At 40.9% G+C, this 14,011-nt stretch overlaps 2 protein-coding genes across 2 annotated transcripts in view; both read left to right on the forward strand.

Annotated features, from left to right (window-relative positions):
* The window catches only part of LOC135211783 (lon protease homolog 2, peroxisomal-like), a 118,069-nt gene that overhangs the window by 55,433 nt on the left and 48,625 nt on the right, over nucleotides 1-14,011 (forward strand). The window lies entirely within an intron of this gene.
* The window catches only part of LOC135212072 (lon protease homolog 2, peroxisomal-like), a 249,420-nt gene that overhangs the window by 55,204 nt on the left and 180,205 nt on the right, over nucleotides 1-14,011 (forward strand). The window contains 3 exon segments of the mRNA XM_064245420.1: nucleotides 4,812-4,915; nucleotides 6,365-6,526; nucleotides 6,908-7,081. Of these exon segments, the coding sequence (XP_064101490.1) occupies nucleotides 4,812-4,915; nucleotides 6,365-6,526; nucleotides 6,908-7,081 (440 nt within the window).

The following is a 14,011-nucleotide window of genomic DNA, read 5'->3' on the forward strand; positions in this document are numbered from 1 at the left end:
TCGTTATTATTAACTCTATCAGCCTTAGTAAACAAAATATTTAATTACTACGAAAATACTTGTAAAAAGTGAAAAAAATAACAAAGCATGATAGAATAGAAAGGTTGGGACGAATAGAAAGAACGGGATGAAGTCTCTGTGTCCTGTCATACAAGATAAAAGGAGCGTCAAGCCAAATTAGCCAATAGAAAGGCGAACCCAGTCCAAGAGTGTTTTCACTGGTTGCTGAGACTCAGCGGGAGATAGGTAGAGAGAGACAATGAATGCTCACTCCCCCATGCCCCTGGAACGCATCACCCCAGATTTAAAGGGACAGTGGAGAAGCGCTCTTGTGCAAGCGAGTTTCTTGGCAGAAGTTTCTACGTCGCATAAGGGTGGAAAAGTACTTATGTTCAATGGCATATTAGATCATAATGATTCAAGCCTAAGGTTACATATGAAGTACTGATGGGTAGAGTAGCTCTTGGGGAAAAATGTTGTACTGCTAACTCTATTTTGGCTGCGGTGGCCTCAATGTGTTCCAGACCCCCAAAAATATTTATAAGGGAATAAACAGTTTACATACAGAAAACAATGAGAAATAAACGTAGATGACCAATGAAATGAATAAAGCAACATTTAACATCACTCTTACCTTTATGGAAAACACCTGTCATCTATGGAAGACAGAGAGGAGGGGAAAGGGGGGAGGAGAGGTTATTGATTGTTTGGAAGGGGAATCTCCCTCCAGAAGTACTTACAGGATCAAGGAACCATCCCCAGGGGTGATTCTCTTCATTTTTTACTGGCACGTCCTAAGGTTACTTCCCATTCATTTTTTACTGGCAATTAGGACCAGCTTGAGAGTTACTGGACCCCTGCTCACAAAAAAAAAAAAACAAAACTATCCAGAGACAATTGTTTCTGGCATTTCTTTAAAATTGCTTAAATTTAAAGAAAAACCCATTCGCTTTTCTAAATTTTCAAAACAGCCTCTGCTGGCTTGAATTCACTAACAGCAGCGCCTGTAGGCATTTTCTCACCGAGAGCGGCATGCAAATTCCTCCAGCACTTTGCTACATAGTTCTTTCTTAAATTTTACACAAGGGCTAACACTTGGAGCTTTCTTTGGGCCCATGATGGCTTATTTAGCAGTTGCGCTCTAATATAAAAGCACTCTAATATAAAAGCAAAAAAAACAACGAACACAAAAGCAGAATGGGTCATGAAAGAAGAAGGGATGCTTTGTTTTGGTGCTCCATACTAGGCCTGGTCACACGCTGGGGTCCGGATGGAGCATTTTGGGTGTATGAAAACCGAGGAAAAGTATGATAACCAAGACAATTTTGTAGAAAAAATCTACGAAAACCGAAATACGACGAGAGGCGTATGAAAACCAAGGTTTAACTGTATTTTGCAATTTTTGTGAATTGGCTCTTCTAATTTTGGCTTTATCTTGGCAGATCTCTTCCTGTATTATGCTTGTTTTTTGTTTTGCATTATATCATCATGAGCAAGCAAAGATAGATAGGTTGTGTAGGTTTTTTTTTAACAATGCCATTGGGCGTGATGGTCAAATGGTGTGCGTTACCTGTTGAGGAATAAGTATGGTTTTTCTTCTCGACGTGAAGAATGTAAGGGGTGGTCTAATGATAAAATTTATATTATAAAGTATCAAAGAATGTGAGACTGATAGATTATGTAGAAAATTAGTTAGATCTGACCTTGAGTCTTATTTATTCATTCTTACTCTGGTGCTGCTTCTTCTCCCTGTCCTCCTATGCCTGTTAAATCTAATTTCTCTCTAACTCCTTTGACTACGTCTAATGCTTCCTATGTGGTTAAGCAGAAATGGATAGGTAAACATGGAGATGATATTGTGAAATGTCAGTTGAACACTTGTCCAATTATATTATGGGTAAGAATTGCAGTTCCCTCATAGTGCATGACCATTGTTGGTATCCCCAAGAGAGAAGGTTTTGGACCTTTGTCTGTTTGTTGCCCACTGTATGGACTACCTGCAACAGTAGGTTTTCACCTGTGCCAGGAAACTGAGGTGTTTCTTGGGACAGATGTCTGTGCCCTTCGCCATCTCTTTGAACCACCTGCCATCTGGAAATCGAACAGTTCTCAGGACGAGTAATCCAGTATAGTTAAGTGCTCTTGTTGGCAAACTTACACTATCCTCATCTGGTGAGAGAGATAGGAATGTGTATGATATTGAAAAGTTACGTAGGATTTTTAGGCATGGTCCAGTTACTTTGGTAATTAGTGAACTGTGCATCATTACCAAAGTAGTTCATCTGCTTCAAATATAGTTTGTTGGTTGTGTTTCTGATGTTAATCCTACCCCTCTTACTCACTCCCCCTCTACTGCCTTGTATTCCTCACCTTATGAGAACCATACCAATTTGTACCCAGTGGCCTTCAACACATTCCAGTGTTAAGAGATGGCTCACCTCAGCAAGTTTTTATCTCAAGTTGAAGCTTTTGTTTCTTTTGGATTGTTTTTTGAAATGCAAGGTGGTTGATTCATTTACTACTATGATGATGTCATGTAAGAACCCTCTACATTCACCCATCCAACAATCTTCTAGTGAGTCGCCTGCTCTTTCCATGCTGCTTGGCACTTCAGGCACCTGCCAACTCACTGCTTGGTGGTCTTGTTAGCTACATACTTAGTAATGTTTGGACCCAAATTATATCAGTAAACAGTAATGTTTGGACCCAAATTATATCAGTATATGGTTATTAGATCTACTATATGTTATTAATATTTTCAAAAAATAATAATGATAATAATATAACTGTAATGACAAAATTATGCATATAAAGAATTCTTCATTCATCTTTTCAACTCCACCAGAAACTCGAAGTCCATAGCTGTCAAATATGTCAAGTAATGTGACAGAAGGGAGAGTGTTGTCAGATAAGCGGTCAATGATTCTCTCTCTCTCTCTCTCTCTCTCTCCATATGTATGTAATCTTCACACACTCCTATATTTTTACCAACCATTTATTTCTTTTTTAAAGGTAATGTATTAGGCTAACTTTTAAATGAGATTACAGTCACTTTAATTTCTTTTAAAAGTTAACTTAGTACTCTCTCTCTCTCTCTCTCTCTCTCTCTCTCTCTCTCTCTCTCTCTCTCTCTCTCTCTCTTAATAAGCAACGTAACTAAGAGTTGTATTAGTCCAAGTTAAAAGCACTGTTTGTTCATGAAAAGGAATTTCAGAACAAAGATAAAGAGACAGAATAAAGATTTTTTAAAAGTGGTTGAGAAGTACTTGACCATTACTGATCTTAGTTTTATCTAAACCACTTTTGGTTTCGTCATAGTGTTACCAAACTTTCTTTTTGATGCATGCGTTTCATGTGGAGCACATGTGTTATAGTCTTTTATCCATTTTATTTTATGAAGTCGTCAAAACTGTCAAAGAACTTTCTCGCTGCCTCTTCGTCTGTTCATGCTGCTTCTCTTGTTACCTGAAGAATATGCAAACTGAATTGTCTTTGGAACCATCCAATATTTGTGATGAATTCTTGTTGACATTCATCACCTGCCTGTTCCTTAAGGGTCTGAAACAGACTTATATCCTTTGCCTGGATGGCAATAAGATGTAATGGTATTTGTTTTTTAATCTAGTCTTCTCCACACCATTAATAACTGTTCCATTTCATGGTTTGGCCCTTGCCTTTGCTTCTTGATTACGGTTGAGTTCGTTGAAGGATAAGCGCTTAACAGAATTTTCGACACCATTTGATGTGGAAGTTCTAGGTCACATATTACCGTAATACCTCAATTTTACATGACTCGAGTTGCGCAAATTCACAATAGCATAAATTTTTCATTGGAACGTAACTCATCATCATAAACGTACACGAGTGTTTTTTACAGACACATAAACATTTGTGAATCTTTGAGAAACTTGTAAAAGTGTTTGTTTATTTTTTTTTTTAATTTAGAGGTTTTCAAGTTTTTATGTGTAAATTAAATAACATTGAACAATAAACAACAATAATTCTCTCTCTCTCTCTCTCTCTCTCTCTCTCTCTCTCTCTCTCTCTCTCTCTCTCTCTCTCTCTCACTGAGATGAGAGAATATTACTGGTACTACATGTAAATGTTTATTAATATTTTCAGATATTGATATGTATAAGATTAAATATTAATAATAATAATAATGATAATAGAGAGAGAGAGAGAGAGAGAGAGAGAGAGAGAGAGAGAGGGGGGGGGCACCTGTGTTCAGGTACACACGTTAGGCAGGTCACAGACTATCAAAAACATGTTCAAACATACACTTCTACAGACTGCAGGTGGTGTACAAATTAAATTTCAGTATGTTTAAAATTTTCCTTAAAAATGTTTGATAGTCCTTCCAGCCTAGCCATACATTCTTCAAGTATATGCCTTTCTGGATATACATGTTTGATAGTGTGTGCCCTGATTTACTTGCACTGTTGTAACTGCTACTCGTAAATACTGCCTGCTGCACAATGTTTTATCATTTTTTATTTTTTATACTCTTTTCATTCTTTTTTCTTTTCTTTTTCCACTGTCATATAGTACGTGGATTGTTGGAAGTTGCACCTTTTGGAGTACAACATATCTCTGTACTGCAATTAGATACTAACATTGTATCTTTTAAATATTGGTTCTTGATTTTACAGTTATATTACCATTTGAATAATTTAAAATATATTACCATTTGAATAATTTACAACATATTTTAGATTTGGGTTCCTGATTTTACAGTTATTACCATAATAATAATTCACAGCAAATTGAATATAGTATCAGATGTTTTTCATCGATTGGTTTATTTGCAGATAATGATATGCAGCTCAAAGCTCTTGTTGGAGAATTCAAGGAGGCAGCCAAGATGATGATAGACCTCTTGGATGTGTCTGTACCTGCAGTTGCTAAACTCAAGGTAGCAAAAAATTCTTGAATTCTGTTCTTGATGTTTTGATATACATTGAGTTTCAGTAGAGACTTCTTTGCCCTGAGGGGATAGTGCCATCTGTGCACCTCATGCAGTGCACTGTAGGCCTTACTCAAGGTTCTTTGTGGGGTCCCTTCAGCCCCTAGCTGCAACCCTTTCATTCCTTTTACTGTACCTCCATTCATGTTTTCTCTCTTCCATCTTGCTTTCCACCCTCTCCTGACAATTGATACGTAATGCAACAGTGAGGTTTTCCTGGTGTTACACCTTTCAAACCTTTTACTGTCAATTTACATTTCAGCGCTGAATGATTTCTTAGGTCCCAGTGCTGGGCCTTTAGCCTAAATTCTATGTTCAATTCAATAAAGGCTCCTTAAATCTTAACAATATATTATTGGGAAACATTGTAAGTCAATGGATGAAAATACTGTGTTGCTAGTTTTGAAGTATTTGTCTGTGTACCAAATTTTCAAGGTGGATGGTCATCATGTCATCCATGTTTTACTGAGATTATCATATCAAGAAAATCGCTAGTAAATCCTAATGTTAAGACCTCAGGTTTGTTAGTTATGAAAAATACAAATTAGTTACAAATTTGTCATTTTTATAAGGAAAATTGTGTATATAGTATTCTGAATATTGCAGTTGCAATCACAAATGTTACAGCTTCAACATTTACAGTATCTGAAATTATTGATTATGAAGATCTGTTTCACATAAGAAGTAATTCAATGTCTGAATAGTGGTGTAAACAGAACTTTAATAAAACAAGAATAAGGTAAATTTAATATGAATATGATGTATTATTTGTCAAGGAAATTGTATGAAATAATAATTTTTGATCCAATTTGAAGAATTTTATATGGTAAAAGTGCTATAACTGGAAATTTCAGATGTAATTGGTTAAGAACATATTTGTATTACTGCATTAGAAGAATTGGTGGTGACTTGCCACCAATATTGGAAACTGCCATAAGCTGATATAAAGAAGATAGTTAAAGCTGTTTCTCACACTGGCTGATTTAGAGTATTGGTCCTGATACATCACACTTGAGCACTTAAGTGTGTAAATTTTCGTGCATAAGCATGTTACATGTACTTGTGAAAATGTGGATTGTATATGGAAATAGAATAGAAGAAACAAAATTTGGCAAAGAAAAATTAAGAGATCTACCTTTTCACTAGAATTAAGATATGCAGGAAAACTGGAATTATGCACATCTCCTGAAGAAACAGACTAGTGCCATCTCTAAGTTAGATGCCATCTTAATAATATGAAAAGATTTATAGTGCAGGTAACAGATTGAGGATATGTGATTGTTAGTTTTACCTGTTTGGAAATTGAGTTGACTGTATGGCTTATAAAGAAGTTTTTATTATATTTTTATCATATTTAGCATTATTTGCATTGATGATTTACAAATTTACAAATTTCAGGATTTAGTTGAACAAGTGTCAAGCCAACAGTTAGCTGACTTAATTGCATCATTTGTGAGAGCAACATTGCCAGAAAAACTGCAAGTACTTGATGCTGTTGACCTGGCTACTCGTTTGAAAGTTATATTTCCTCTTCTCCTGCGTCACATACAAAAACTAAAGGTAATATTGTATGATATTTTCTCTTATTCAATGGCTTCCTTAGTTATTGTGGGGTAGGATCAGGGAAAATTTGTATTATCAAAGTTTCCTAAACTCTGGTAAAGTATGGAGATTCAAAATGCCTTTATTTGTGGTCAGAGTTCTGTAGTTTGTGACATCCAATTTACTAGGTTTGGGTGAGTTTTCAGTGTTAATGTTTGAAACAGTAGAGTAATAAACTATCATAAATGTGTGCAAAGAAATCTTTAGTAGTTTTGAAGGATTGTGTGCATACAGCTGCATATCAAGAGGAATTTTTGTGAAATATAAAAGAATTTTGAGCTCACTTTAATTTTTTGAAATTTCAATTTAGTTTAATATCAGTTGTCTTTCGATTTCTAGGAGAATAAAGAAACGGGTGATACAGGTAGCAGAAAAGACTTCAAGATTGCGAAAATGACTCGAGGAGGGAGAGGTTTATCCCAAGATGCAGACTCCTATGAAGATGACCCAAATGAAATTGCAGAATTAGAAGCAAAGATTAGAGAGGCTAATTTACCAGAATATGCTTTCAAGGTAAAAACTGAATGGTAGATGATGTATTCCTGCGATGAAAATTTTCAAGTTCTTATGTGAACAAGCTATTCTTTTAAGCATAGCTTAGCATGATGTGGTTCTGCAAGAAGTGAAGTTACTTTTGAAAGACAGTCAACTCTCATACCTGCCGTCCCCAAACTCACTTATTACTAACAAGATTTAGCTGTGCATGTGGTCTTTAGATAACCAGTCGAAATTTTTTTCGTAGTGGTATTGGTATTATTTTGGCAAGATAAAAGACCCAACATTAGTGCTGGTTTGTGTAACTTCCCACTATATGTGAGCAGATGTGCAGCAACATCTTTGGCTGGTATTTTGTTGTATGCAACCTATCGAATGTTTTATGTAATTTTGTTGGGATATTGCATATTTCATACTTTTTGACAGTGTAGTCGCTTGTTTCTTCTTCAAGGAGTTATCCTTCCATGGTGACCACACTAATATCAAAGAATTCTCTTTTAGTGGTGTCGTGCTGGGTATTGTGCCATAATGATAGACACTATTACACAATGGAGTATATAATGGACTGGCTAAGAGGGCACTTGCCTTTAGATGTTTCCGTCGTCAAAACCTGCTAGAAGAAGAATTTACTAATGTGCATGTGCTGTCCGCCATATTGTCAACAAACATACCCGCGCAGGAAACAAGAAGCCATTATTTTTGTGTGTTCAACACAGCACAGGGCTCTGAACACTACTTTTTCTCAGTTTTCATTAGTGAGGATCATGGAAACATCTAGAGTAGCAAGTTAGCGCTTACTTTTAAGTTCCAGTTAAAGTTGGAAACCCAGTGTTTTTTGCAAACATGTCCAGCGCTTAATTGCTGATTATTAGTTTTGAAAAGTACAATTGTTTTAAAGAATTTGTTCCAGAACCTCCCACAGAGGTCCAGATCCACAGAAATACAAAAATCCCCTTTAAAAATGCTTATAACTGCCTATTTTAACATTTCACAGCTTAATTTGGTTGTTCCAACAAAAATATACATTGAATTATCATACAAAAACAATTTGATATTTAAAATGACAGTAATGCCTCGAACTTACGCAAGGTTAGGTTCCAGACCCCCTTGTGCAAGAGGAATTTTCATGTAAGTGTTATAGTCTCTAAAAATACTAATAAGATGCTTACTTCTAGAATTTGAACACTAAATATGACCCTAATCATGCTCCTTAAGCATTAACTTTTAAATGAAATTAAAGTGACTGTGATTTCATGTAAAAGTTAGCTTAATACATTACCCCTAAAAAAAGGAATAAATGGGTGGTAAAAATATAGAAGTGTGTGAAGATTACATACGTACAACATATTTCTCTGTTCTTTCCCCCTTCCAACCAACCGATCTATTTTTAGACGTCTTAACCACTTTTAAAATTTTTTTTATTCTGTCTCTTCTCTTTGTTCTGAAAATCTTTTTTGTGAATAAACAGTGCTTTTTTGTTTGGACTAATACAACTCTTAGTTACGTCTATGTTTTAGAACAGCTCATATACAGTTCTAGATGGTAAAGGTAAAAAAAATTAAGATCTCCAATTGAAAATTATCTACTGCTAACTACAAATGTCGTGTTTGAGGAGAGAGAGAGAGATGAGAGAGAAGAGGAAGAGAGCTTAGGAGGACGGATGAAGGAGAGAGAGGGAAGAGGAGACCGTTAGGAGAGAGAGGAGAGAGAGAGAGAGAGAGTTGTCTTTACATAAGTATTAAGCTAACTTTTAAATGAAATTAAGGTTACTGTAATTTCATTTTAAAGTTAGTTACCTTAAAAAAGAAATAAATGGTTAGTAAAAATATTGGAGTGTGTGAAGAATCATTGACCGCTAATGGCAACACTTCCCCTCATGTCACATTACTTGACATATTTGACAGCTTTGGACTTCGAGCTCCTGTGGAGTTAAAAAGACAAAAGAGAGAATTTTTGTATGCACATTTTGTAATTACACTTAGTATATTATTGTCATTATTATAATATTTGGTAATAGAGAGAGAAATAGAGATAAGTTGTTCTTACTTTAAAGTGAACTGGAAAGGTTTATTTCTTTAAGAATAACTATCCTATACAAATTTTGCAACTACATTATTTTTATTAACTTATTATTGAAATATTGTTCGTGCTCGTGTGTGTGAAATACTCACTTATGTTAATTAGTTAGGTTCCAATGAAAAGTTCACGCTATTGTGAATTTGCGCAACTCTAATTGCGCAAGATTGGGGTATTTCTGTATAGTTTTTTTTTCACAATTAATTCCTGAAAACCAGCTGGAGAAGAACCTTGACTTGGCTCGGCGGTCTGGATAAACTAATCCTTTCTAATAGAGAAATATACTCTATCATGTGTTAGTGTTCATCATTATGACACAATACCTGGCCACGAGGTGTGGTAGACAATGGAAGGGTAATTCCTGGATGACTCAACACTGACTACCAAAATTAGGTTTTCATATGTCAAAACCTGTTTTTTTAAAGTTGTTAATATCCAAATTCAAAAATTGTTGAACTCGATCTTGTATGTGTTCTTAATTAAGTTCTAGAAAAATTTTTAAACTCATAATTATTTTTTTCTCTGTTCTGTCATGATATGATAAAATTTATATTTTTTGTGGCTCTTCATAGTCTCAGAATTACAGAATTGATTGCTGAAGAAATGTTTGTTCCGACACGGCATACAAACCTTCGGTCTTTTACAATAGGAAGGTACTAGCGCAGCTGGATAGGTCGTAAGCTTTCGAACAAGGGGTTCGGTAGTTAACAAACTGCTTGTCCGACAGGCGCGCTTTTGCGCGCGGACTGGGAGGTAAACAAACCACTTTTGCTTTCGGTCCTCGCAGTGGATGGACGTGTTGTCGACGCTCTCTGCCCGCTTCTCGTCGTTTGCTTTCTGAGTATTTGGTTGTAATTGTGTATGAAAGAGTTATTGTAAGTACAATTATTCTCTTTTTTCATATTAATTGCTGCCTTCAATTATTGATTATGATTGGAATCTCCTCGCCTCGCTACCCCACGGAGACTTGTTTGCCCGGGTATCGAAGGGCGTAAATGCGGGAAGTTCAGATCGTTCCCGGAGATTGACCCTCATATTTTTTGTGTCCGGTGTCGGGGCGGGGGCGCGAATGCACCCGAGCGAGCCCTGTGGATGTGTGTATTGATTGGTCGGAGGCGCAGTGGACTTGTATGAGGGCAGGAAGAAGCGAAGGCCTGCAAAGGAGTCGTCGGAAAGCTCTCCCGCGACTCCTTTGGTGACGGACACTTCGTCTTCTTTCCTGCCGCCCGCTCAACTTCCACGTCCCGCGCCTTCCCCTTCGGGGGGGGGTGTCTAGGTCCTTCTCCTCTCCTGACGTGTCGAGTGTGGAGGAGGGCGCTAGAATACCCTGACGTAGAGTTGTACTCTGGGTCCTCTATCCGTTCGTCTTCCGCGCGAACTGGTAGAGGATCCTTCTAATCACCCGACTTTTGCTCCTCAGTGCGGTTGCCGCGAAGGATGACCTCGGACAGGTGTGGGCATCGTTGGCGGCCTGCAGGGCGTGCCGATGTCCAGGGGCTGCTCTATCATCTCGCTGGCTCCGTGGCGGTCACCCATGCAACGGTCACGACCACCACCACGACCCTTACAACCCCTGGCTATGCTTCACCTCCTCACCTGGTGTACACCCAGCACGCGGTCTCTGTAACACCCACTACATCGGTGCAGGGGCCAGTCGCCGTAACTCGGGGGAGTGTGATGCCGCCACCTGGGTTTGCCGTGCTGCCGCGACCGGACTTCATGTGCCCGAAGAGCTCGCCCCTGGACCTCCCACCGGTACCTAGGATGGCTGTACCGCTGGTTCGACCACCTGTACCGCCCACACAGTCTGCCGTACCTGCCGTGACCACCGCTGATGTACCTGTACCTGCTCCTGCTGTCTCGTCTGCCGTTCCTGTGATGTTTCGCACCTGCTGATGTTTTTTTGTGTTCACCTGTTTCCTGGCGCCGCTGCTCCCGATGCTGGTCTGTTCGACAGGTACGTCCGGGCCCTGTTGCTTCGGCAACAGCAGCCCGGCTCCGTCCTGGATGACAGATCTGACGTCGGTCCTGAGGAGGTTGACGAAGAAGAAGAAGAAGAGGAGGAAGGTGTCGTCGTCGTCTTCATCGTCTTCTTCGTCGTCGTCGTCGTCTGCCGCCTCTTCCCCGTTGTCCAGTTGACTCGGCAGGTGCACGAGTGGGCTCAGGAACACTCAATAGAGCTGCGGCACGCTACATTCCAGGGAAGAGGAATGTAGTAGCAGACACGCTCAGCCGTCGGGATCAGGTGATAGGGACCGAATGGTCTACACCAGGAGTGGGCGGAAAGGCTCTTCGACCTGTGGGGGCGACCAGTCGTGGATCTGTTCGCCACCCGGCACAACAGGAAGCTCCAGGTGTTCTTCTCGTCCGTGCCGGACCCATGGGCAGCTGCAGAGGACGCTCTTCAACACCCGTGGGACAACCTCTTCGCCTATGCCTTTCCCCCGTTCAGCCTGATTCGCAAGGTGATCAGTCGAGCACTGGTACACCCCGAATCTCAGGATGATCCTGGTGGCTCCCAAGTGGCCACAGGCCATTTGGTATCCGGACCTGCTGGCTCTTCTCGCAGAGAACCGAGAGAGATTCCCCCTTGGCACAACCTTCTCGCCAGCCACCACGTCGAGCGGTACCACCGAGCAGTCCAGTCCCTACGTCTTCACGGCTGGCTGTTATCCACCATCTCTTGCGAACGAGAGGCTTTTCTCGTAGCGCAGCAACAGAGATGGCTGGAAACGTCCGTCAGTCCTCTGCAGCTGTGTACCAGGGGAAGTGGGCCGTCTTCTGTGGTTGGTGTCGTAGACGGGGTCTATCTCTCTTCAGAGCCACTCTTCAGCAGGTAGCGGATTTCCTCGTTTTTCTTCGCCGAGAAGCTCCTCTCAGTCCCCACAGTCAAAGGATACAGAGCCGCCTTGGCGCTCGTCCTGAAACTGAGGGGGTTGGACATCTCGAACTCGTTCGAGATCTCCTTGCTTATGAGAGCTTCGAAAGGTCTTGCCCACCCAGGGAACTCAGGCCCCCTGCGTGGGATGTGACTCTCGTCCTTAGGAGTTTGATCGAACGCCGTTCGAGCCACTCCGGGAGTCTGTCAGACAGGGATCTGACCCTCAAGACCCTCTTCTTGCTGGCCCTGGCATCGGCGAAGAGAGTAGGGGAACTTCATGGTCTTTCCTATGATGTACGACACTCCAGGGGATGGGGATCCGTGACGCTCGATTTCGTCCCGAACTTCGTTGCGAAGACTCAGAAACCGTCGGTCCCTGACGACAGGTTCGAGTCATTCACGATTCCCTCCCTAATGGACTTCACCGATAATGATGCGGATGAGATGCTGCTTTGTCCTGTGAGGGCGCTACGGCGCTATCTGAAGAAAACTCGACAACCTCAGGCCTGAGTGTCGACGCCTCTTCGTTAGCACCGGGGTCACCAAGAAAGAAAGTATCCAAGAACACTCTTTCATTCTGGCTGCGTGAGGTCATCAGGAGGGCGTATGAGGCTGATGGTAGTGACGACATCCGTACGTCCCGTCCGAGAGCTCACGAAGTCAGAAGTATTTGGCCCCTCGTTGGCGTTTCGTAAGAACTTCTCCGTGGCGCAGGTCCTGAAGGCAGGGGTCTGGTCTAACCAGACTACCTTTACGTCCTTCTATCCTTCGGATATTGCCCACAGGTCCTTGGATACCTTTTCCTTGGGACCCACCCCGTGGTGCTGCTCAACAAGTTGTGTAGCTAACCCAGACCCTCGCAGGCTGAAACAGCATCGAGTCCTGGTGTGACTGTGTGGATGGATGTGTGAGTGAGTGAGTGATGACTGGCCCTCTCCCATCTTTTCCTCCTCCTCTACCTGTGGGCAGAGGGCCACGGTCGTCACATCACGCTGGATGAGGACGAGATGCAGGTGAGCTATATGACAGAGCCCCATCCTATCCCTTTCACTAGGGATAGGAGCAGAATATCCACCACTTCCTTCTACAAGGGGGGGAAGTGGATGCCTACAAAGAGTCAAAACCCATGACTTTATATTTGCTCCTGTACAGGAACAAGTTCTTACATTGCTGGTACGAAGAGATACGCTTGCCTCTCTCTTAGTACTCCGGTCCAGAGGTCTGACCATTGATCCTGCGGTGCACACACCCCGATCAATCGGACAGAGGCTTGGATCCCTTCCCTCGCTCTTACGACCATGGGAGGCTTCCAAGGTTGGGCGAACACCAGTCTGTTCACAAAAGACTCAGATTCCTCCCACCAAGAAGTGAGTCTTCCTATTGTAAAAGGACCGAAGGTTTGTATGCCGTGTCGGAACAAATGACAATTTGTCCAAAATTGCATTTTTCCTACTATACAAACCTGAGGGTCCTTTTACACATAGCCCCACCTCATGCCACCCCTCACTCTGCAGTTTTTGCTTGGGCCAAAAGCAAAAGTGATTTTGTTTACCTCCCAGTCGCGCGCGGCGCGCCTGTCGGACAAGCAGTTAACTACCGAACCCCTTGTTCGAAAGCTTACGACCTATCCAGCTGCCGCTAGTACCTTCCTATGTAAAAGGACCTCAGGTTTGTATAGTTAGGAAAAATGCAATTTTGGACAATTGTCATTTTTAGGGCCGGTGTACCCTTGAATATATTTGAGTAGTATAAGGCTTTGCTCTGTATGAAGATTAAGAGTAAGGGTGGTAATTAAGTTGACATTTGAGCTACTCTCTATATTTGGTGCAAAGAGGAAAATTACCCGTAATCGTAAAACCAAGAAAGTTCTAAAACTAAATATATTTTGGAGGAAAGTGTGCATCTATTTGTAGAAGTCAAACGGTTCAACTGTATTTATAAAAGTGATGATTTAAATAAAACTTTTGTTCATATACGGACAAAACCTTTGG

Source organism: Macrobrachium nipponense, chromosome 40, assembly GCF_015104395.2.
Source record: "Macrobrachium nipponense isolate FS-2020 chromosome 40, ASM1510439v2, whole genome shotgun sequence".
Lineage (NCBI taxonomy): Eukaryota > Metazoa > Arthropoda > Malacostraca > Decapoda > Palaemonidae > Macrobrachium > Macrobrachium nipponense.